The sequence below is a fragment of the Amblyraja radiata genome, chromosome 19 (genome assembly GCF_010909765.2).
Source record: "Amblyraja radiata isolate CabotCenter1 chromosome 19, sAmbRad1.1.pri, whole genome shotgun sequence".
Classification (NCBI taxonomy): Eukaryota; Metazoa; Chordata; class Chondrichthyes; order Rajiformes; family Rajidae; genus Amblyraja; species Amblyraja radiata.
Genome location: NC_045974.1, coordinates 20,063,336 through 20,088,224, shown reverse-complemented (window position 1 = coordinate 20,088,224; position 24,889 = coordinate 20,063,336). Strand labels below are relative to the sequence as shown.

At 51.7% G+C, this 24,889-nt stretch overlaps 1 protein-coding gene across 1 annotated transcript; it reads right to left on the bottom strand.

Moving 5' to 3' along the window:
- Positions 1–966: 966 nt before the first annotated feature.
- On the bottom strand, positions 967–23,874 carry pkp2 (plakophilin 2). Its single transcript, XM_033037887.1, has 13 exons — positions 23,601–23,874; positions 21,286–21,395; positions 13,988–14,781; positions 12,768–12,900; positions 11,643–11,850; positions 11,055–11,226; positions 6,707–6,824; positions 5,976–6,131; positions 5,041–5,217; positions 4,352–4,505; positions 3,576–3,762; positions 2,873–2,960; positions 967–1,622 (listed from the first exon to the last, which is right to left on the bottom strand). The coding sequence occupies exons 1-13, from the start codon at positions 23,791–23,793 to the stop codon at positions 1,539–1,541; spliced, it is 2,574 nt and encodes an 857-aa protein (XP_032893778.1). The 5' UTR covers positions 23,794–23,874; the 3' UTR covers positions 967–1,538.
- Positions 23,875–24,889: the final 1,015 nt, after the last annotated feature.

Genomic DNA, 24,889 nt, shown 5'->3' with positions numbered 1-24,889 from the left:
GAGGCTCGATCCCGACTATGGGTGCTGTCTGTGCGGAGTTTGCACGTTCTCCCTGTGACCATGTGGGTTTTCTCCGGATGCTCCGATTTCCGCCCACACTCCAAAGGCATGCAGGTTTGTAGATTGATTGGTATCGGTAAATTGTCGTTAGTGTGCATGGCAGTGCTAGTGTACGGGGATCACTGGTCGGTGTGGACTCGGTGAGCTGAAGGGCCTGTTTCTGCACTGTGTCTCTAAACAAATAACACAAAGTGAGAGTACAGCACGTGGGCGTGTCGGTGGCTTTACGGAGATGGTTTGAGCAAAGAGTTTCCGACACCGCAGATGATGGCCTGTTAACCATTCCTTCTTCCCCCACAGACACTACTGGACTCGCTGAGTTCCTCCGACACCTTTTTTTCCAGATCTGAAATCCACCCCAAACTATCCTGGTCTGGAAATAGATCACTGTTGTCCTTTCATCCTCACTGCGTCTAATCCTGGACCTCCCTCCCCATCAGCACTGGCAGCACCTTCAACAGAGGGGCTGTAGTGAATCAATAAGCCAGCACCACCCTCTCACATGACTGGGGAGGGGCTGGTCGCCCCCACACTACGTGAGTTAATCTGGAACGTCGATGGTTGCGGGTAGACCTGATAAAAGGATATAAAATGATGAGAGGCACAGATAGGGTAGACAGTCAGAACCTTTGAGTTTGAGTTTAGTTTATTGTCACGTGCACTGAGGTACAGTGAAAAAAAATGTTGTTGCCTCATATCGAGTCAGCGGAAAGAATATACTCGATTACAATCAAGCCACCCACAGTGTACAGATGTGGAATAATGGGAACAACATTTAGTGCAAGATAAAGTCCAGTAAAGTTCGATCATAGGTAGTCCCAGGGTGGAAAAATCAAAGACTAGCAGGCATAGTCTAAGGTGAGAGGGGCAAAGGAGATGTGCAGAGCAAGTTTTTTTTAGAGGGTGGTGGGTACCCGGAACATGAGGCCGATTTAAGAGATTGTTAGATGGATATGCAGGGAATGGAAGGATATGAAAGGATGTGCAGGCAGATAAGAGCTGGTCTTAATATTAATAAGGTACGACTGATATACATGAAATGTCTTTACCATAATATGTGCTTCTAATAAAAATATTTGTAAAAAAAAAAAAAAAAAAAAAAGATGAGAGCTGGTCATGGCATTATGTTCGGCACTGGCATTGTGGGCTAAAGGGTTTGTTCTTGTGCTGTAGTGTTCTATGTCCTGTTAACTTCCTCTTTGAAGATTAGCCATGGATTATGCACAGACTGTAATGTTCTGCAGAGTCGGCCCACAGTGGGCAATCTAACTCCACCACTGTTGTTTGAGCGTCTGATAATGTGGGGCCGAGCATGGGGCCGAGCATGGGGCCGACTTCTGGAAACTTCCAAGGTGTCGCAAGGCAGTTTCCATGTGGATAAAGAAGCGGGATTGTTGGAATTTCACCGATCACTCTCCCGAGGGTAACTGGCCCAGAGTGGAGGGTCTTCGATCAGGACCAGTGAGAGGCGGCTGGACTCAGAGCGACGTCTTACGATCCCGCAGTGAGTGGTAGACCTTGGTCGTCCGAGTGTTGATGAAATCCGATTTTGTGAAACCGGCCTGTGAACAGAGAACATAGAGAGAGTTTCACAACAACCAAACCAGTGACAAGGGAGAGAAAGAGAGACACAGAGAATCTCTCTCGCTCTCTCCGAGTTTCATATATATATATATATATATATATATATAGTCTGTGCTGATTTAATGCTCTACATTAAAAAAAGAAAAAATATGATATATATCACTAATATATATTTTAAAAAATTTGTGTAGAGCATTAAATCAGCACAGACCTCCCAAAGCGAGCCACAGAACAATTCTGGGACAGATAGATATTGGGAAGTGTTTCAGACAAAGCTGTCCGCGACACAGCTGCCCTCCTCACCACCAGTTGCCAATCACCACTCCTCGCTCCTCATGGGGGGGGGGTGCTTCCACCACCCTCCTCCCTCTCGCGACCAGCAGGGATGAATAGAAGAAGGCACACAAAGTTAGACAGGAAGGCTGCAGACTCTATGACAATGCGGCACTCCCTCAGCACCACCCCTCCCACAATGAATCGCTCCCCTCTCAGTGGCGGCCCCTCTACATCGGGGACGTGAGGTGGAGGATACAGCACCGAGCATCACAGACTCTGCCACTTTTGCAGGCTGGACGAGTGCGTGAGGTTGCAGCCCCAGTTCTAAGACCTAAATGGGCTGTTCCTTGCCAGCTGGCTGCACTTCACACCCAACCATCCTCATCTTTGGACACCCTGTGTGCAGGGGAGAGGGTAGGGCTGAAGATGTCCTGGTTGGGTAGTTCCTAGGCCTGGCCAAGCTGGCCATCCGTGAGTCACGGCGCCAGGCGGAAGAGGGCTCTGCCCGAGCCAGATGTTTGCCCCTTTTCCGGGGTTACATCCGCACCCGGATGGTGTCGGAGAGGGACTACGCACTGTCCATGGGCACCCTGGGGGGTTTCCGGGACCGCTGGGCACCGCGGGGGGTTGTATGCACCCTTGGCAAGGATTGTAATATAGTTGTATAGTAGTTTATTTAGTATATCTGTTTGTCTTGTGTTATAGTGGAGGGTTCTGTTTTATTGTATTGTCGGGGTGAATGAACTCGCAGAGTTATGGATTTAACTGGGCACTTTCTCCCTGCCTCTGCAGCAGCATGTGCATAGAGACACCCACAGCCAGCAGACAGTCACTGCACCTCACCTCCCTGCCACCCCCCCCCCCCCCCCCCCCCCCCCCCCCCCCCACCCCTGCCAGCCCCCCAACTCCCCTCCAGCCCCCCCCCCCCCCCCCCCCCCCCTCCAGAACATACCTTCTTGTACACACTGTGCAAGTCCCGGAACAGCCAGAGGTTGTAGAGCAGGTTGGATGCAGCCTTGCTGGCACTGCTGGGGGCGTTCCTGAAACACACCAGTGCCTCACTCTACTGCCCGCTTTGCCAAAGGCCATTCAGCCAGTCCACTTCGTGCTGCCCCTCTCCCAGTCACCGCACAATGCGCCCACCCTCCTCACCACCAGCTGACAATCCTCACCCCTCCCTTCCTCGCTCCTGGGCTTCCACCATCCTCCTCCCTCCCACACAGACCTGCCCTTCCCCCCCACACAGACCTGCCCCTCCCCTCCCCACAGAGAGGCAGAGAGAGAGACACAGAGACAGGGAGAGAGAGACACACAGACACACACACACACACACACACACACACACACACACACACACACACACACACACACACACACACACAGAGTGAGAGCGACACAGAGACAGGCTGGGAGAGAGGGAGAGTCAGGGGGGGCAGGGACAGAGTGGGTGGGGGGGGGGGGGGTTAAAGAGAACCCCTCCCGCCAGAGTGCGGAGATCGCTGCCTACCGGAGTGGGCCACAGGCGAAGCCACTCACAGGTCACACAGTTCAGGAACAGGCCCTTCGGCCCAACTCACCCATGCTGACCGAGATGCCCATCTAGACTAGTCCCACTTGCCCCTGTCCCTCTCCCCCTACCCTGCCCTGTGACTCACTGTTCGCGGCGGCTCAGCTCCACGAGGCTGGGCAGCGCGGGTCCCTGCGCCATGGTGCGGGTCAGCTGCGGCCGTCCCTGCAGCAACGCATGCATCACCTGGCAGATCAGGGCAGTCGTGTCGTCCGGCGTCACCGAGTTCACCGCCACAGGCAGCACCGTAGCCAGGTCCGGCACCAGAGTGCCCGCTGTGAGGGGTGGGGGTCGGAGCAGGGGTGACAGAGAGGGAGTGTCAGAAGGAGGGGTCAGGGTGGGGGGTTCAGAGGGAGGGGTCAGAGTGGGGGGGTCAATGTCTCCAGCCCACCGCTGCCCCAACCATACACCTGTCCAAGTGACCACTCCCTCTGCCTCCCACACTGACCCCACTCTGCCCACTTCTTCCTGTCCCATCACAGACTAGAACAGCTTATTGTTCCACGGACCCCATCAATCCCTGTCCCCCCCCCCACCCCCTTCCAACACCTCCTCCCACAGCTGCTCTCTCCCCGTCACCTGCCCAACCTCTCTCCATCCAGCCCGACCCTCTTCCTTCCCCTCTCCCCCAACCCAACCTAAACCGCCCTCCCCCCCACCCACCCTCCGAACCCCAACCCTTCCCTCCCCCCCCCGACCCCAACCCCTAGCCCCTCTCCCCGCCTGACCTCAACCCCCCTCCCCCTCCCCCATCAAGACCCCTCTGGACCCTGACCTCTTCCCCTCTCTGACCGTCCCCTGACCCTACCCACCTTCCTGACCCCCTCCCTCTGCCCCACCCCGCTCCCACCCCCCGGGCCTCACCCAGCTCGGCTTGCACCCCAGGGTGGCGACTCATGTTGCGCAGCAGGCAGAGGGTGGCGTTGCAGACGCGGGAGTTGGGGGAGTGCAGCGTGCGGCGGAGATGCTGCAGCCCCCGCTCCCCCCGGCTGATGCTCTCTGTGATGGCCGTCCCCATCTGTGGGAACACAGGACATTACCCCCACCCATCAGTGACCCCACCCTCCCTTCCACAGGCCCCCCCTCCACAGGCCCCCCTCCCACAAACCCCCCCTCGCACAAAGCCCCCCCCCCCTCCCACAGACCCCTTCCCACAGACCCCTTCCCACAGACCCCCCTCCCACAGACCCCTTCCCACAGACCCCCTCCCCCCCCTCCACAGACCCCTTCCCACAGACCCCCCCTCCACAGACCCCCCTCCCACAGACCCCCCCTCTCACAGACCCCCCCCCCCCCTCCACAGACCCCCCCTCCACAGACACCCCTCCTGTACGGACAGCAATCCCCACCCCCACTGACCCTCCCCACCCATCCCTCATCAACACTCCCTCACTGCCCTCCCCCCGACTGATGATCTCCCTGGTCTCCCCCCCCCCCCCCCCCCCATATCTGTGGGAACACAGGACGTTACACACGCCCCTCACTAACCCCCGCACTCCATCACCGACAGCAACCCCCTCCCACTCACGTTAACCCCCCCCCCCCGGGCTTACGGGTCCGGTGCTGGCCGTGAGGTTCTGCAGCGCTCCGAGCGACGCCTCCTGTGTGCAGGTGCGGGTACTGCGGGCGATGAGGGAGAGGTACATCCGCACTACCAGCCGATGCCACAGCCACGCCACGCCCTGCGGTGGGTTCATCTCCTCCGCCCACACATTCTCCGTCACACCCTCCTACACAACACACCAGCGTCAGGCTCCCTCCTCTCACCTTAAACCCTTAGTTCAGTTTAGTTTATTATTGTCACGTGTACCCCGCGGTGCAGTGAAAAGCTTTTTGTTGCGTGTTATCCAGTATGAAAAGACTATACATGATTACAATCAAGCCACCCACAGTGTACAGATACAGGATGAAGGGGATAATGTTTAGTGCAAGATAAAGTCCAGTAACGTCTGATTAAAGAGGGACTCCAATGAGATAGATGGCAGGTCGGGACTACACTCTAGTTGGTGACTGGATGGCCCAGTTGCCTGATAACAGCTGGGAAGAAACTGTCCCTGAATCTAGAGGTGTGCGTTTTCACACTTCTGTACCTCTTGCCTGATGGGAGAGGGGAAAAGAGGGAGTGAATGGTCTATGATTATGCTGGTGGCCTTGTCGAAGCAGTGTGAAGTGTAGATGGAGTCAATGGAAGGGAGGTGGGTTTGCATGATGGTCTGGGCTGCGACTGCAATTTCTCGCGGTCTTGGATGGATCTGCTCCCAAACCAACAGGAGAGCCCTGGTTCACCGATACTTCAAATGTATGATTCAACCCTGGTCAAGTAGCCCAGTGCAGGTAATGTTGATGGACATTCTCTGCCCTTTAATTCTCGATTCCCTAACCCTGGGGAAAGTCTCAGTGCATTCACCCTGTCTAGTTCCATGGTGGTTGTGCGCACCAACCCATCAGGCAGTGGCGTGGGCAGGGCGAGGGACGCGACAGTCCGTACCTCCTTCGGCTTGGGGCTGCGGCCTCCGAAACACCCGGGCGACTTCTGCTGCCCCAGGTGTTTCCTCCAGCCCAGACGCTCGGTGTAGGCACTGGGCAGCTCGTTCTCCAGCTGGAAGGCCAGATTGTGCAGGACACATGTGCAGTTCTCTGTCGACTGCGGAGAGAGACGGTGGATTTACAAACGCACACCAACCTGCCCCGTCCCGGCCGCAGAAACATTACCGCAGCAAACACCCCGACACTTATGTCTTTACACCTCGGAGCGCAGGAGGCCAAGCGGTTTTAGTTTAGTTTAGAGATACAGGCCCTTCGGCCCACTGAATCCAAACCGACCAGTGATCCCCCGAACCAGTGATGGCCAATGACAGCGACTAGCGATCACCCCATACACGAACACTATCCTACACACTCTATGGACAATTTACAATTTTACCAAAGCCAATTAACCTGCAACCCTACAAGTCTTTGGAGTGTGGGAGGAAACCGGAGATCCCGGAGAATACCCACATCATCTATTTGTGTATACCTTCGGTATAAACTAGAATCTGCAGTTTCTTCCAACACAGTGTAGATAGGGCATCTTAGTTAGCATGGGCAAGTTGGGCCAAAGGGCCCGTTTCCAGCCTGTATGACGGTGATTTCCCAAGAGGGCTGAACAGGCAAACCCACCACAACGCCATTGTTCCCGTCTCCTGCCCCTGGCCACACCACCGTCGTCCCGCCACAAACCTTATCGTCCTCCTGGTTGTTGGCGATGGTGAACTGGATGTAGAGGACCAGCGAATCGATTAACCCCTCGCATTCCCGCATCTGTTTCCGGCCTTCGGGACTCGCTGAACTCAGGTTCCTGTGGAAGGAGGGAGAGGGTCAACTTCCTCACACCAACGCACAAAGGCGGGAACGTTGCCCAAAGACCACCCATGGCAGACTCTGGCACCCGTTACCACAGCCTCATGTTCAGTATCCATGTATGTATCTGTTTAAATGTATTTGAAACATTGCAATAGTACCTGCCTTAACCACCTCCTCTAACAGCTCGTTTCATACATCCACCACCCTTGGTGTGTGAGAAAAAAAAAGTTGCCCCTCAGGTTCCTATTAAATCTTTCCCCCCCTCACCTTAAATCTATATCCTCTGGTTTGTGATTCCCCTACTCTTGGTAAAGGACTCTGTGCGTTTACCCAATTTATTAAAAATCATTGGTGTCGTTAGCGACATAAATATTGACCCCAAGACATGGAGGTGAGAGAGAATCCTGCCTCTTTTTCCAAAGATGTGTTGTTTATGGGTTTGTTTAGGCCACAATGGTTAGCAGTGTTGTGTAGGGCGGCACAGCGGCACAGTTAGAGTTGCTGCCTTACAGTGTGTAGGAAGGAACTAGAGATGCTGGTTTACTTTGAAGACAGCACAAAACGCTGGAGTTACTCAGCAGGACTGGCAGCATCTCTAGATAGAAGGAATGGGTGACGTTTCCTGTCGACAAGATGAGTCATGACCCGAAACGTCACCCATTCTTTCTATCCAGAGATGCTGCCTGTCCTGCTGAATTAGTCCAGCATTTTATGTCTATTTTTGCTGCCTTACAACGCCAGAGACCCGGATTCGATCCTGACTACGGGTGCTGTCTGTAAGGAGTTCGCATGTTCTCCCTGTGACTGCATGGGTTTCCTCCAGGTGCCCGCGTTTCCTCCCATACTCCAAGGACAAACACTAACCATAGTGCCCTAAACCACCCCATAAACAACAGATCTTTGGAAAAAGAGGCAGGACCCTCTCTCACCTGTAGGTTAATTGGCTTTGGTGAAACATGTAAATTGCCCCTATTGTGTAGGATAGTGTACGGGGATCGCTGGTCAGCACGTATTCAGTGGGCCGAGGGGCCCGTATCCTCGCTGTATCTAAAGTCATGGAGGGGTGGCTGGCCGATGAACACCAGCGGGACCGGTGCCCCATGGAGTAACACTGGGCTCCCCTGCACTGGTTCAGCGGCCGTCAGGGGGGGGAGGGGAGGGGAGGGGGCGGGGAGAACACCACTGACGGTCACTGCACCCACACTGCATGGGGGAGGGAAGTACCTCTTGTACTTGTGTATGGTATGGTTTTGTTTAGGTTTATGTTGGTTTATTATTATCACATTTACCAAGGTATTGCGAAAAAGCTTGTTTTGCATACAAGGCGTTGTTTTGTTCAGATCACACAATACTACACATAAATACTCTGCTTTGTTCTGTACCTTCTCATACCTCTAGTTTTTCCCCTCCCTGACTCTCAGTCTAAAGAAAGGTCTCAACCCGAAATGTCACCTACTCCTTCTCCCCAGAGATGCTGCCTGACCGGCTGAGTTACTCCAGAATTATAAGTGTAAAGCAGCGACTGCAGTTATTTCCTAACATAAATCCAATATTTGAATGGATAGTACACAAAGTGTTGCACTGTACATCGGTACACGTGGCAACAATAAACCAACACAAAATGCTGCCTTGAACATAGAATCATAGAAAATAGGTGCAGGAGTAAGCCATTCAATATGATCATGGCTTATCATCCAAAATCAACCGTTTTTTTCCCGTATCCCTTGATTCCCTCAGCCCTAAGAGCTAAATCTAACTTTCTCTTGAAAATCTATCTCTTGCCTGCTACCCGGAGTCTCAGGCAGCCTATCCTTGAAGGATTCACCCCCCCAGCCACCCCACCGCTCTACCTCCACCTAGCCCCCCACCTCCCACTCGGGCTCTCGTTCCAATCAGTGTTCCAGGAAGATCGGCAGCGTATCCCCGCTGTCCAGGGAATGCCGCAGGCAGGAACTCCCCACCCAGCCCAAGCCTGATGTCAACACGCCTACACGCCCCGTGGAACACTGACTCGATGGGACGTGACGAGTTAAAGCCTTTCAGTGCGAGCTGATCTGTGGTGATTCACGCCCCAGCCATCTGTAAGTGAGCAGGATGCCTGCGGACAGGGAGTGGGACACTAACACACCCGCAGAGGCTGATCATTGGTGCAGGCAAGGATTACATGGTCGCCAGCTTCAGTCCCTGGTGTAAATATTAATTAAATATCCATGACAACTTGTCGTAGACCAGCCACGTTGAGGTTACAACCAAGAAACTGCATCAACCCTCAGCCCTCTCTTTACAGCCCCTCTCACTCAGCCCCCCCTCCCCAGGCTGTGTGCTGTCTGTTTGCAGCACGGAAATAGGCCCTTCAGCCCAACTTATCCACACGGTCCAAGATGCCCCATCTACACTAGTCCTGCCTGCCTGCGTTTGGCTCATACCCATCTAACCTGTCCTATCCATGTACCTATCTACATGTTTCTTGAATGTAGTTCAGAGCTCATGTCATTCCCCCCCCCCCCCCCCCCCCCCCCACCCCCCAGTATGTAAAAACCAGAACTCCCTCCCCTCCCCACTCACTGCCAATTCCACCAAAGCCCCCACTCTGTAGCGACCCCCAGAACCAGACACCATTCCTGTTTGGGTGCAGGGTCCCGGCCTGCAACACGGACCCTTCCTCACCCCACACGCTACCTGACCAGCTGCACGTCCCAGCACTCTGTTTTAGTTTCGGGTTTGCAGCAACTGCGGTGTGTTCCTCGGTGGGTGTGTTTGAACGCTCTGTTACAAGAGCTCCCTCCCACCCAGTGGGTGCAGACAAAACCCAGGGGCATCAGGGTGATAACCAAATGCAAATGATCCTCGGTGTTTGGGAAGGAACTGCAGATGTTGGTTTAAATCGAAGATACACACAAAAAGTTGGACTAACTCAGCGGGCCAGGCAGCATCTCTGGAGAAAAGGAATAGGTGACGTTTCGGGTCGAGACCCTTCTTCAGGCCCTCAGTGAGCCAAGGATCCTTAGTGCAGCCGACATCAAATCATTGCACCCGGGGCAGCGTTACTACAGCGTTACTACACCCTGTTATCCATTAACCACAGTAAACCATCTCCTTGGTAACACGTTTGACTTTAGCTCTGTTTGTGTTTCAAGTAGTTTAGAAGAACCATTGAGTGCAGATGAAACCCTCTCCGGCTATTGTTAGTGTGCTGACTCTTTGAAAAGCTGTCCACTTCATCCCTCCTTAACTCACAGCCCTTTCCCCCCACAACTCCTCGTCTGAAAGCACTGAAATGCTCCCTCAGTACCGCCCCTCCCACAACGCAGCGCTCCCTCACCGCCCCTCCCCACCCACAGCGCGGCGCTCCCTCACCGCCCCTCCCACAACGCAGAGCTCCCTCACCGCCCCTCCCCTCCCACAGCGCTTGCCCCTCCCATAGACAAGGGTACAAGTTGCAGAAACAGCAGCAGGCCACTCTGCCCCACCATCTGGTATCATCATGGCTGGCCTGTATCATGTATGTTTTATTATATAACACACATATATTTTTTTATTCAGTTCAGGCAGGTTCAACTAGTTGTTACGAAGTCAAGCAGCCTTTGGCCTGTGTTGTAAAGAGGTTGGCGTTTAGGAAGTTTTGTTCCAACACATTATGGTAGCTTATATAATAACTTTATATATCTCTATATCTACCTCTCCACCGATATCTCCTGTCCACCTCTTAAGGGGTTGGACAGGCTAGATGCAGGAAGATTGTTCCCGATGTTGGGGAAGTCCAGAACAAGGGGTCACAGTTTAAGGATAAGGGGGAAGTTTTTTAGGCCGAGATGAGAAAAACATTTTTCACACAGAGAGTGGTGAATCTGTGGAATTCTCTGCCACAGAAGGTAGTCGAGGCCAGTTCATTGGCTATATTTAAGAGGGAGTTAGATGTGGCCCTTGTGGATAAGGGGATCAGGGGGTATGGAGAGAAGGCAGGTACGGAATACTGAGTTGGATGATCAGCCATGATCATATTGAATGGCCTACTCCTGCACCTATTTTCTATGTTTCTATGGAATAGGTAATGTATCGGGTCTACCTTTACCTATCTATACCATCCATCCATCTATCGACCTCTGCTGTAGAACACCGAGCCCACTCAGCAGGTTAGGCTGGTGCCTGCCGCGGGCCTCGCTCTCCACGGAGAGGAGATCGAGGAGAAGGCCTCGTGGACTGACAGCACCCGCTAGCAGCTCACCTCAAGCAGCCGGTGGTGTTGTAGAAGATGTCGGGATCCACGTCCATGGGTTTGACGTCCCCGTCGGGCCAGCCCGAGTACGGAATGATGATCGACGAGTTGAGTGGATGCAGGGCCTCTTCGATCAGCTCACTCTTCAGCTGCTCATTCGAAGACAGGTTCCACATTAAACCTGAAGACAAGCCGGCGTGTTACATAGGGGCAGCGGAGAATTCTGGGCAGCGGAGTGGAGCAGCGGTAGAGCTGCTGCCTTACAGCACCAGAGACTCGAGTTTGATCCTGGCTGTGGGTGCTGTCTGTACAGAGTTTGCACGTTCTCCCTGTGACCTCGTGGGTTTTCTCTGGGTGCTCCGGTTTCTTCACACACGCCTTAGCCATGCGGGTTTGTAGGTTAATGGGCAACGGTAAAGTTGCAAATTGTCCCTAGTGTGTAGGATAGTGCTAGTGTAGTTTAGATTATCAGTTTATTGTCACGTGTACCGAGGTACAGTGATAAGCGTTTGTTTGCGGGGTGATTGTTGGTCGGTGCGAACTGGGTGGGCAGAAGGGCCTGTTTCCGCGCTGTATCTCTAAGGTCTCACCACTCACCGGTAATCTGCCTCCTTGTCTCGATGTCCTTGGTGTGGCCCAGCAGCTGCACCAGCTTCTGCAGCCCGCCCTGGTCCCTCACCTCCAGCTTGCTGTCGTTCTCCTCGAACACGCCGTTCCGGATGGCCCCACACACTGCCCGCTGCACCTCCACCTCCTCGTTGCTCAGCAGCTGCATCAGCCGCTCAATCCCATCCAACTCGTACAGCTGTGGGAAACGGGCAGTGAGGCGATCAGCAGAGGGCCCAGGTATCACCCCACCCCACCCCTCCCTGCCCCGTGACCCGCACAGCCACGCAGCAACCTCCAAAGCAGCTTCACTGCAGCAGAGATGCGTCAGTCCAAGCCATGCAACTAAACTGTAGGACCTCAGGAGGAGGAGATCCAAGCAGGGCGACTGTGGGAAGCAGGGATTTACCCTTGGGAGAGGTTGGGCAGGCTCGGACTCCACTCCTTGGATCACAGGAGGTTGAGGGGCGATCTTGCATAGGTGAAAAGATCCTGAGCGGAATAGATAGGGTGAATGCACTAAGTCTTTTACCCAGGGTAGGGGCATCAAGAACCAGAGGACAGAGGTTTAAAGTGAGAGGGGAAAGATTTAATAAGAACCGGAGGGGCAACATTTTCACTCAGAGGGTGGTGGGTATCTGGAACAAGCTGCCAGAGGAGTTAGTTGGGGCAGAAACTATATATAGCAACTTTGGAAAGGTATTAGGACAGGTACATGGATAGGAAAGGTTTAAAATGATTGGGGTCAAACGCAGGTTAATGCGACTAGCTTAGATGGGGCATCTTGGGCGACATGATGCGTTGGGCACCTCCTATCCCATGAGCTCAGTCAACGGCAGGGGCAGGAGACCCGGGAGCACCTCCATCTGCAGGATCCCTCCAGGTCAGGCACTGTCCTGCCCTGGAAACACACCACCGACCCTTCATCGCCACTGGCTAAACCCTGGAAACCCCCTCGCCAACACAGAGAGAGGGCGAGAGACCCTCACCAGAAGGAATGCAGTGATTCAGGGAGGTGGGTCACCCCCACCTTCAAGGGGACAAGAGGGAAGGGCAACAATGCCGGCCTTGCCCGAGATGCTCCAGATTGGAAAAGCGAGCAGAAGTCAGAGTTACCTCCTTCTTGGCTTCGGGCCTCTGGAAGCACTCGTGTTGGATGAAGTTAGCTCCGTACACCACGTACTCCATCTTGTCATGGGCCAGGGCGGCGACGGCGGTGTCCATGGTCCACTCCCCATCGACACTCGTGCTGGCAACACACTCACTGGTTAATTCACCGGCACCAAACGGCAACCACAGCAGCCGAGTGACGGCTCTCCAGAAGGCACCCTGGTGATCACTGCCAGTGATGGAGTCCCAGAGTCTGGGGTGTGTGGACAGGAGATCGGTGGTCTGCCTGTTCCCAGCAGGTGTTCGCTGCGATCGTCCCATCTAACTATTGAACCATTGGGACATTGACTGGGACCCGACTGACCGCCCGGTCATTGTGTAAGTTCAGCTTCGGCCAGAGGGGTTGAGGCGACGGTGGGATCACAGAGGGTTACGCACAGGAGGAGGCCACACATTTGTACTGATCATGTCTGTCGGTACGTAGAACAACTTCAGCACCCCGCCCATCGCCCCTCTTATATAGAACAGTACAGCACAGGAACAGGCCCTTCAGCTCACAATATTGGTGCTGAACATGGCCTAGTTAACTAATCTCTTATGCCTGCATGTGATCCATATCCCTCCATTCCCTGCATATCCATGTGCCTTCCTAAAAGCCTCTTAAATGCCATTATTTTTATCTGCCTCCACCACCACATTCCAGGCACCGACCAACTTCTGTGTAATACACTAACCCCGCACATCTCCTTTAAGCTTTGCTACTTTCCCCTTAAACCTATGCCCTTCAATCTTTGACATTTCCACCCTGAGATAAAGTTTCTGCCTATCTGTGCCTCTCATAATTTTATATACATCTATCAGATCTCCCCACATCCTCCGACGTTCCAGGGGAAACAATTCAAGTTTGTCCAACCTCTCCTCACAGGTAATACAGGCATCTAATCCAGGCATCTTTCTGGTAACCCTCTTCTGCACCCTCTCCAAAGCCTCCACATTCTTCCTGCAATAGGGCAACCAGAAATGCATGCTATACTCCAAACACAGCCTAAACAAAGTCCTATAAAGCTGAATCATGACTTCCTAACTCAATGCCCCATAGATGAAGGCAAGCGTACCATGTGCCTTCTTTACCATTCTATCTGCTTGTGTTGCCACTTTATGGACCAGGAGACTGATGCATGAAGTTATAGGGAGTCATAGGCCTTACCTTAAGTTGACAAGCTTACCTGCAAGAAGCAGTCATAGATGGCACTTGTGCTTCCTGGGTTTCTGGAGTACTGGAGAGATCGCCGAGGCTCTGGGTCTGGGCCTGGTCCTGAAGATCGGCGGTCTCGGCTGGAATGAACTCCTCGGTGACTGCATCGATGTCTGCGCTGGTCTGGACTGAGGTTTGGTTCCAGTTGTATTTCACCACACGGTCCAGCCTCTGTGAGGAGCTGCGGACACTGGCCGAGACGGCGTGGAGCTGCTCCTCCAGGGGCGAGCTCTGGACCCTCCGGTAAGCACTGGCCGCCCATGGCACAGGTTCGGGGTGGTGGCCCGCCAAGGGGAGTTGGCCCACCAAGTCAGTGGATACACGGTGAACGAAGGTGCCGCGGACACTCCGAGCCGCTTGCACTGCCTGCTCGCTCTGTCTCTGGGCGAGATGGGACCAGGACCTGGAGTAGTGGATTTGCCGGGTGGAGCCGCCGACGGCCGATGCCTGGTACGTGGGATGCCGCCACAAAGAGGGCCTTGAAACGCTCCACCAACCTGTCGGACCCACGTCCACGGAGGAGCTGCGTTGGCCGTAGGACCTTGCCCGGATTCTCCCAGGGGATCTCCCACCTCGATACCTGGACTCCTTGTGCCCCTGAGCGCGCACCAAGACCGGGCTGTCGTCCACAGCAACCTCGATCCTGCGTGTCGGTTTGGTGGCTTGGCACTGCAAGCCCTGGGACAGGAAACGGCCAGTCTCTGAGGAATACCGGGCGTCCTGGTGGCTCTGCCCTGAGTCAGCTCCATCCACCTGGCTCCGGTGCTGGGGGAGGAAGGATAGGCACGACCAAGGTCACAAGCGTGGAGTCAAGGGAGAGTCATCCCCCTCAACCTGTACCTCCCACCCCAGCCCAGTGAGCGACTCGGGGCTCTGCGTCTGCACAACCTCTCACCATTCACACCTCACCCGACACATGGCGCTCACTTGTGGCGCAGACCTACGTGTTGTGGGTACCATCACAATGTTTAAGAAACATTTAGACAGGTACATGGAGTGGATAGGCTTGGAGGGATATGGGCCAAACTCAGGCAGGTGGGACTAGTGCAGATGGGACATGTTGGCTGGTGTGACCAAGTTGGGCTGAAGGGCCTGTTTCCATGCTGTGTGAATCGATGGCAATGATACAGAGAGGTCCCTCAACCTAACTCATCCATGCTGACCATTTAAGTTAGTCCCATTTGCCCTGTTTGGTCCATATTCCCCTAGACCTTTCCTATCCATGTACCTATCCAAACGTTTTATTGTACCTACCTCAATTTCCTCCTCTGGCAGCTCGTTCCAAATATCCACCACTCTTTGTGTGAAAAGTTCACCCCTCAGGTTCTTATGAAATTTGTTCCCCCTCACTTTAAATCTGCGTTCTCTGGTTCTTGATTCCCTCACCCTGGGGAAAAAGACTGTCGTTCACCCCAACAATTCCCCTCATGATTTTGCACACCTCTATAAGATCGTCCCTCAGCCTCCTGCACTCCAAGGAATAAAGTCCTAGCCTGCCCAGCCTCTATCCATAGCGCAGGCTCTCGGGTCCTGGCAACATCCTTGTAAATCTTCTCTGCACCCTTTCCAGTTTAAAAACATCCTTCCCAGAGCAGGGGCGACCAAAGCTGGACACAATGTCATACAGTATGAAAACAGGCCCTTTGGCCCAATTTCACCATGCTGACCAACATACCCCATCTATACTAGTCCCACCTGCCTGCTTTTGGCCCATGTCCCTCTTAAACCAATCCTAATTTCATCATGCTGACCAACATACCCCATCTATACTAGTCCCACCTGCCTGCTTTTGGCCCATGTCCCTCTTAAACCAATCCTATCTATGTACCTGTCCAAATGATTATTTAAACATTGTGATTGTACCTGCCTTTGGCGGCTCGTTTCATACACCCAATACCCTTTGTGTAAAGAGGTTGTAACGTGCTCCAGTAATGAACACCATACACAAGGGTGTGTTTCAGTATTGCGTGGGAACATGTTTGTTCAAACCCAGGGACCTTGAACAAACAGCTCCACAGACTAGTTGACACTGCACCCTCATTGCCCCCAGCGTTGTCCATCAACTGCAACGAGCACACTGACCTGACAGCAGCCAGAGGCTTGGCTACCCCCTCCCTTAGCTGGCACCCAACTCACTCTCCCGCAGTCCTGCTGTGATAATTGCCTTCGGGGCAAGTTGTTTGTTGAGCTAGCTTGGATCATTCCCAGACGTTAGCACATCTGCCACCTGCGTGTGCAGCAACCTGATGTGGAGTGAGGGGAGTGGAGTACAATGTAGAGGGGAGGGGAGCTCGGAGGAGAGGGGAGGGGAGTGGAATAGAGTGGAGGAGAGCTCAGAGGAGAGGAGCTCAAGCCCTGCAAAACACACCAGAGCTCAGACAGACTCAGCTGCACTTCACCGATACTACACCAGATTACTCTGGGGGTCCATGGGTGCAGAAGCATCAAACATCTACAACCCTCTGTCAAGAGTATTTATTTGTCAGATGTACCGGCAATGGAACAATTAAATTTGGACTTGCTGCAGCTTTACAAGCCCATTACCTCAATAACACAAAAAATAAATATACAATAATCAGTAATACAATCAATTAATAATCAGTAATTACAAGACCGTTAGTGCATAACCAAAGTCTGTGGAGCACATGTAGAACATAGAACAGTACAGCACAGGTACGGGCCCTTAAGCCCACAACGTCTGTGCAAACATGGTATCATGATAAATTAATCTCATCTGCCTACACATGATCCACATCCGTCCATTCCTGCCAATGTTGATCACAGTTGCTGAGGTTAGTGTTGTGCAGTGTTCGAGAGCCTGATAGTTGCTGGGACAATGAACCTGGGGGTCACGGTTTTCAGACTCCTGTACCTTCTTCCCGATTGTAGCAGCAATTTGAGAGCATGGTCAGGGCGCTGTGGGTCTTTGATGACCGCAGCTGCCTCTGTACCACTGAGATGAGCAACGCTTTTCACCTGATGATCAGATTGAGCCTGGTCCCAGTGGATGACTATAATCTTGGAACAGCCCCACTCCTTGGATACTGCATGTTAGCATATTACTGAATGGTCTTTCATAAGATCGGCTATTGTCCCGATCTTCCAACCTAATTTAATGTGGACCTTGCACTTTTATGTTAATCTGCACTTTGTAACTGGTAGGGCAGTCACGGTGGTGCAGCGGTAGAGTTGCTGCCTTACAGAGAATGCAGCGCCGGAGACCCGGGTTCGATCCCGATTACGGGTGCTGTCTGTACAGAGTTTGTACGTTCTCCCCGTGGGTTTACGCCGAGATCTTCGGTTTCCTCTCACACTCCAAAGACGTACAGGTTTGTAGGTTAATTGGCTTGGTAAATGTAAAAAAAAATTGTCCCTAGCAGGTGTAGGATAATGTTAATGTGCGGGGGATCGCTGGTCGGCACGGACCCGGTGGGCCGAAGGGCCTGTTTCCACACTGTATCTCTAAACTAATCTGAACACTGCAACACTATATTCTGCACCCTGGTATTTGTCTCTTTGCACACTACCTGTTGCACTTGTGTGTGGCTTGACTGTACTCATGTACAGGATGCTTAGGCTGGATAGCACACAAACAACTGGTACACGTGACAACAATAATCCAACACCAGGTCCAGAAGCTGCGATTCTATTCAGCAGATTCCCAGGGGAATGCTGCACCAATGCCTACATTGAATTTACAACTTATTTTTATACAACTATCAGGTTATTGAACTGATCGTCACAGCCCTAATTCTACCTCGATAATGGACTATGGACTACTTCTTGCACGACCGTGGACTTGATTTATTTTTTATTTTTATTTTACATGATCATCTTGTTTTTTTTAAGAAGAGACTATTTTTCATTTTTACTGTATAATTGATGTTCCTGTGTGTTGTCTGAGACACTGCTGCTGCTGCGGCATGACTTTTCACTGCACCTGTACCTTCCTGTATTTATGGAGATAACAATCAACTCGACTAGCCTTGACATGATACCCCTCAGGCTGCCTTTAAATCCTTTCCCTCTCACAGTAATCTTGACTTGACTTGATTTAAACCACATGAAGCGTAAATATATCACTGCTTTTAGATGACTAGAGAGAGAATTTGTTCCCATGCTCAACTTCTGCAATGGTTTGGTTTAGTTTATTGTCACCTGTCAGGCCCCTATGAAGCTTTTCAAAAAGGGGGGTGGCATGACAGGATTACAAAAATGTTATGTGAAATAATGTGCACGCAGCGCACATCACAAGGATGAAGCACAATGTCCCTCGCGGCCAGGGTCTAGGGGTTTTAGCTCTGGGCTTTTATATTCTCTCTGGTGCATTCTGAGCCTTATTTTGGAGCGTTTTTGCACCAAATTTATGAGCAATATTTCATAAATAACTTTTGGTTGAGTCAAGAGTAATGAGTGGGTGGAATGAGGTGATTGGGGTCAATGTTTACATGTATACATTTTAAAAAATCATGAATTGAAGTTGTCCTTGTTTTAATAATCATGTTGTACTGTTGTAAAATGTTATGTAAAATGTTATACAGGAGCATGCAAAAACTGCAAATAAAATACTGTAAGTTTTCGCAGTAAAGAAAACCTTTTTTTCGAAAATGTTTTGTGTGTTGATTTGATTGCCTGTTACTGTTAGACTGTGTTAGTGTGTGCAGTGCACCTTTAATGGTCCTCCTAACCTAACAACTTCACGTGTCAACTTCAACATGGAATAGTGATGTGAATACAACATTTAGTTTGGCCAATTTCCATGATGAAAATTGAAGTCAATTTGAAGAGCATTTACATTACTATGATCACTTTCAAACTAACCTATTTTACTGTCATACTATTATAACAAATTCTAGTTCCATGATGACTCATAAACAAGATCGCAAATCACATTTTGAATTCTCAAACACAATGTGATTGTGAATAATTATTATTTCACCGAACATTTACGTATTTTGATGGCTGAAAATCTATATTTTATTGGGGAAATCGATATTTCTCACCTAAATGCAATAGAACGTACTACACTTCCATGCGCTGCGGGTGACGTCACACCCCCCCCCCCCCCCCCCCCCGGTTATTCAAAAACAACTCGCTCGGCTTGGCACAGGAACGGTCCTTGGCTTGGCAGCAGTTTGCCCCAAGGAGCTGCTCAAGCGGCGGGTTGGTGAAGGTGGATTGCGGAGATCGCACTCCGACCTCAGCTGCCGCTTCTCCCGAGCCTGCTCGGGCTTGGACAGTTACTTCGAGCACTGCGGACACGAGCCCGAGGTGATCGTGAACTTGGCCATGGAGAAGTTTGCCGCTGGTGCCGCCTTCGAAAGCCTTGCCCTCAAGTTTTGCAGCGTGAACTGCCCAGACTCGGAGAGCGAGCCGTCCCGGCACAGTAGCAGCGATAGCGGCAATGAGCCACTCTGGGGGAAGAACAATCCCCCGCCCTCTGCCCTCTCGGTCATCGAGCACAACGCCAGGGTCATCCAGTGGCTGTTTGGCTGCAAGAAGGCCAAGGAGCCCAAAGGCAAGGCTCCCTCTGTCCTGGTGTTGAATAAAAAAATATTGCACCCCAATTTTCTTTCACTGGATTTTTTTTACTCTGGAAAAAAAGGGGGTGCAATTGCACCCATTGCTCCCCCCCCCCCCCCCTTCAGACAGCCATGCGTGTTCTGATGTACAGTGAAAAGCTTTTTGTTGCGTGCTATGCAGTCAGTGGAAAGACTAAACAAGATTACAATCAAGCCGTCCACAATGTACAAATACAGGATCATTTTATAGTGCAAGATAAAGTCCAGTAAAGTCCGATTAAAGATGGTGCAAGGGTCTCTAATGAGGTAGATGGTAAGACAGGACTGCTCTCTAGTTGGTAAGAAGGCAGTTCAGTTGCCTGGCAAATAAGACTAGGTTAGTTGGGGCGTCATGGTCGGCATGGGTGAGTTGGGCCGAAGGGCCTGTTTTCGTGCTGTATGACTAGGAGGACGTTATTCTACATGGACTTTAGCAAGACATTTGATTGTCCCTCATGGTTATCTGATCAGAAAGATTGATGGGTCTACAGTGACTTGGTCAAATGGATTTAGAACTAATGTCTTCTCTCTACTCAGAGAAGACAGGGTTCTGTTGGAGGTGTGTTATTCTGGCGGGGACCTGCATTGTTTGTGATATGTATAAAAGAGTTAGACACGAAGATTGGTGGAATGGTTAGTAAGTTTGAAGATAACACCAAAACTGGTGTAATTGCAGACGATGAGAAAAGCCATCAAAGGACATAGATTGGCTGCAGGTATGGGTGTAGAAATGGTAGATTTTGTTTAATCCAGTCATACAAAGGGATCTTGACATCCAGGTCCATAGCATCCAGGAATGAGATAGTGGTAAAGGCTGCGTACAGTATGCCTGCCTTCATCGGTCGGGGCATTGAGTATAAGAGTCAGGAAGTCAAACGGCAAGTTCACGAAACATTGTTTACATCACATGTGGAATGTTGTGCTCAGTTCTGGTCACCCCATTGCAGGAAGGATGTGAAGGCTTTGGAGAGGGTGCGGAGGAGATTAGATGACTAGAGGAAATTACCTATGAGGAGAGACGACAGACATTGTTTGGTTTTCTCTGACATCGGAGGCTGAGGGGACACCTGACAGCACTTTAGAGGCGTAGGTAGAGTAGACAGAACCATTTTGCCAGGGTGAAAATGCCAAACAATAGAGGGCATAGCTTTAAGGTCAGAGTGGTGGAAGGAGATGTGCAGGGGAGCTTTTCTTATACAGAGAGAGGTGGGTGCTTGGAATGTGCTGCCGAGGGTGGTGATGGTGACAGATCGTGTTTTTTAAAAGTTTCGTTTTTAGACATACAGCATAGAGACAGGCCTTTTGGCCCTCTGAGGCCACACCAACCACAATCACCCATAGGCTAGTTCTATCCTACACACTAGGGACAATTTACAGAAGCCAATTAACCTACAAACCCACATGTATTTGGGATGTGGGAGGAAACTGGAGCACCCGAGAAAACCCACGCGGTAATAGGGAGAACGTACAAACTTTGTGCAGACAGCACCCGTAGTCAGTATTGGGTCTCTGGCTCAGTGAGGCTGCAACTCTACCGCTGCACCACTGTGCCATGGTGTTTCAGAACCTTCTGAATAGATGCACTGAATGGAGGGATATTGCATGGACGCAAAGATTAGTTTAACCTGGTACCATACTCCGCACAGTCATGATGGGCCGAAGGGCCTACTCCTGTGCTGTACTGAGCTACGTTAAAGCAGAAACGTACCTTGGAGTATCCATAGCCGCTGTCCAGCAATGGGACTGTGAACGAATCGAACAACGGTGCAGTCTGGTAGCCAGCGGGCTCAGAGTAAGTACGTGCTTGCAGCAAGCTACCTGCAAGTTAAACGATGCAATGAACAATCTGTCACAGCGTTCAGTTCATGTTTAATTTAGTTTATTGTCACATGTACAGAGGTACAGTGAAACATTTTTATGTTGCCTGCTATCCAGTCAGCAGAAAGACTATAGACAATTACAATCTAGCTATACACAGTGTACAGATGCAGGATAAAGGGAATAATGTTTAGTGCAAGATAAAGTCCGATTAAATATAGCCTGAGGGTCTCCAATGAGGTAGATGGGAGGTCAGAGCCGCTCTCTGGTTGGTGATTGGACGGCACAGTTGCCTGATAACAGCTGGGTAGAAACTGTCCCTGAATCTGGAGGTGTGAGTTTTCACACTTCTGTACCTCTTGCTTGAGGAGAGAAGAGGGAGTGACCGGGGTGAGACTGGTCTTTGATTCTGCTGGTGGCCTTGCTGAGGCAGCGTGAAGTGTAGATGGAGTGAATGGAAGGGAGGTTGGTTTTTGAGATGGTCTGGGCTGCAAAACCCCTGCAGCTGTCACTCGGTCAACTGGAGAACAGCGCAGAGTGTCCACGTCTAATGTGGAGCCTATTTTTTGTAATAAAAATAAACTCAATTATTTAAAATAATATTTACAATACAATAAAAACAAACCACAACCCACCACCATAAGACACGACAAACAAATATATACAAAATAAACTGCTATGCTCGAAGGGCCGAATGGCCTACTCCTGCACCTATTTTCTATGTTTCTATATGCAGCTATGTTACAATCCTTGTCCAGGGTGCATTCAACCCCCGCGGTGCCCAACGGTCCCGGAAATCCCCCAGGGGGCCCGTGGACAGTGCGTAGTCCCTCTCGGACGCAAGGGGCAGGGCGCAGACGCAAGGGGCAGGCATCTGGCTCGGGCAGCGCCCTCATCCGCCTGGCGAATGTGGGGCCTCTTGGTGGGGAGAAAATAAACTTGGTGCTGCAGTGACTCTTGAGAGAAAGAGAGTTAGCGCGCAACAAAAAAAGCTTCACACTGTACCTCGGTACACGTGACAACAAAGTAAACTACACTGATGTTCCTCGTGTCTCTCCCCAAGCGAGAGAGTTTTACTGCTCAGACGTTGCCCATAGAAATGCATGGTTTACAGAAAATACAGAGCCTTCCCCAAGCACAGTGTTGTCAGCTGGACTGGGTAAACAATGACGGATTCAAGAGTGTTTAACTGTTATTCATACCAGGAAAGGAATAATAAAATTCTCACTTGATTCACCTTAATAAACATGATAACACACCAATAAATCTATAATAATTAATAATACAATACATTACTAAAAGTAATACCAGGTGACCATAATAGTCCAAAAACCAAAGTCTACAGTGGAACCATGGGCAGCACAGTGGCACAGCGCCAGAGACACGGGTTCGATTCTGACTACAGGTGCTGTCTTCATGGAGTTTTTACGTACACCCTGTGACTGTGTGGCTTTTCTCCGGGTGCTCCAGTTTTATCCCACACTCCAAAGATGTACAGGTTTGTTAGTTTGTTGGCTTCTGTAAACTGTTCTTAGTGTGTGTAGGATAGTGCTAGTACAAGGGGTGATCACTGGTCGACACAGACTCAGTGGACCAAAGGGCCTGTTTCTGCGCGTATCTCTAAAGTCTACAGACTCCTGCCCACCTGTGTTGGCCCAGCCTACCCATTTGGACACCTAGACAGGTAGCAACCCCTCCCCGCAGCAACCTGGATACCTGTCCCAATCTCTCCCCCACACTTAAGCATCTACCTACCCCCTTCCCGGTCACCTGTCACCCTCCAAGTACCAGGATAACTCAGTCAAATGCCCCCTTCTCCCAAGTCATCCCACCCACCCCCCACCCCCCACTACTCTCTTGTCCCTGCTCACCTGCCGCATGACCCCCTCTCTCTCCCAGGTCACTTTCCTCTCTACTCCTCCCCGTCACCTGCCCCCTCTCTCCCGCACCTCCCTTCACCCCCACTGAGCCTCACCTGCCCCCTCTCCCTGGGATACTTGTCCCTCTCCCGCAGTTACCTGCCCCCTCTACCTCCCAGTTACCTGCCCTCCCTCCCCAGTTACCTGCCCCACTCTCCCTCCCCAGTTACCTGCCCCACTCTCCCTCCCCAGTTAACTGCCCCCTCTACCTCTCCCAGTATCTGCCCCCCTCCCAGACCCGCTTACCTGCCCCTACCCCCCCCCCCCCGCCTCCCCCTCTCCTCACCGGACGAGCTCCTCCTGCGGACGAGGCTGAGGTGAACCTGCCGCCGCAGCCTGAGGCTCCGGTCCAAGTCGCGGCCACGGTCGCGGTCCCGGGGCTGCCGCTGGCTGGACGGCAGGTCCAGGCTGGAGTCGCGGTCGGACAGCGGCGACTGGGGCAGCGCCGTGCGGAGGAAGCCGGTCGGGGAGGAGATCATGGCGGCGGCGGGGAGCGGAAAAGGGCGGCTTGGCCCGGGCTAGAGACGGAGGGAGGAGGGTGCGGCCGGTTGGCCCGGATATATACCTGCCCTTGCTCAGTACACACCTCCCGGCCCTGGTCACACCTCCACCCCATCTCCAGCAACTGCTGCTCGTGGGACCCTGCCGTTCACAGGAGCACACCGCTCGGCCCCTCGCACCCCATCCTCGCCCCCACTTCCCTGCACCACTCCCCATCTCCCCAATCCCAAATACTAATCTCCGTGGGCCAAGGAGAGGTTGGAAGGATATGGGCCAGGTGCTGGCATATGAGGCAGCATGGACAAGTTGAATGTTTGCATTACAAACTTGTTTTTGTTTATTATATTGTTTACGGTGCCCTATGTTTACATATTCTGTTGCGCTGCTGCAAGTAAGAATTCATCGTTCTACCTGGGACAGAGGACAATAAAACACTCTTGACTTGAATTGTTCGAACATAGAATAATAATTGCCCTTTATTCTATGTCCGCTCTTCTGGGTGAGATGCTAACTGCATTTCGTTGTCTCTGTACTGTACACTGACAATAAAGATTGAATCTGAATCTGATCTAAAGAGTGACTGGGCAGGCCAGGACATTTTTCTTTGGAATGCAGCTGGCTGAGGTGGGACTTTGCAGAACTAGAGGACATAGGTTTAAGATGAGAGGGGGGAAGATTTAATAGGAACCCAAGGGGATAACTTTTTCACACAGAGGGTGGTGGGTATATGGAATGAGCTGCCAGAGGAGGTAGTTGAGGCAGGTACAATAACGGAATTTAAAAGATGACAACAAGTTTACAAATAAAAATACAAAGTGCTGGAGCAACTCAGCGAGTCAGGCAGCATCCCTGGAGAACATGGATAGGTGACGTTTTGGGTCAGGACCCTTCTTCAGTCCGATCCATGCTCTCCAAAGATGCCGCCTGACCCACTGAGTTACTCCAGCACTTTGTGTCCTTTTTTTTGTAAACCAGCATCTGCAGTTCCTTGTTTCAACATTTATTAAAGAAACCTGGACAGGTACATGGATAGGACAGGTTTAGAGGGATGTGGGCTAAACGTGGGTAAATGGT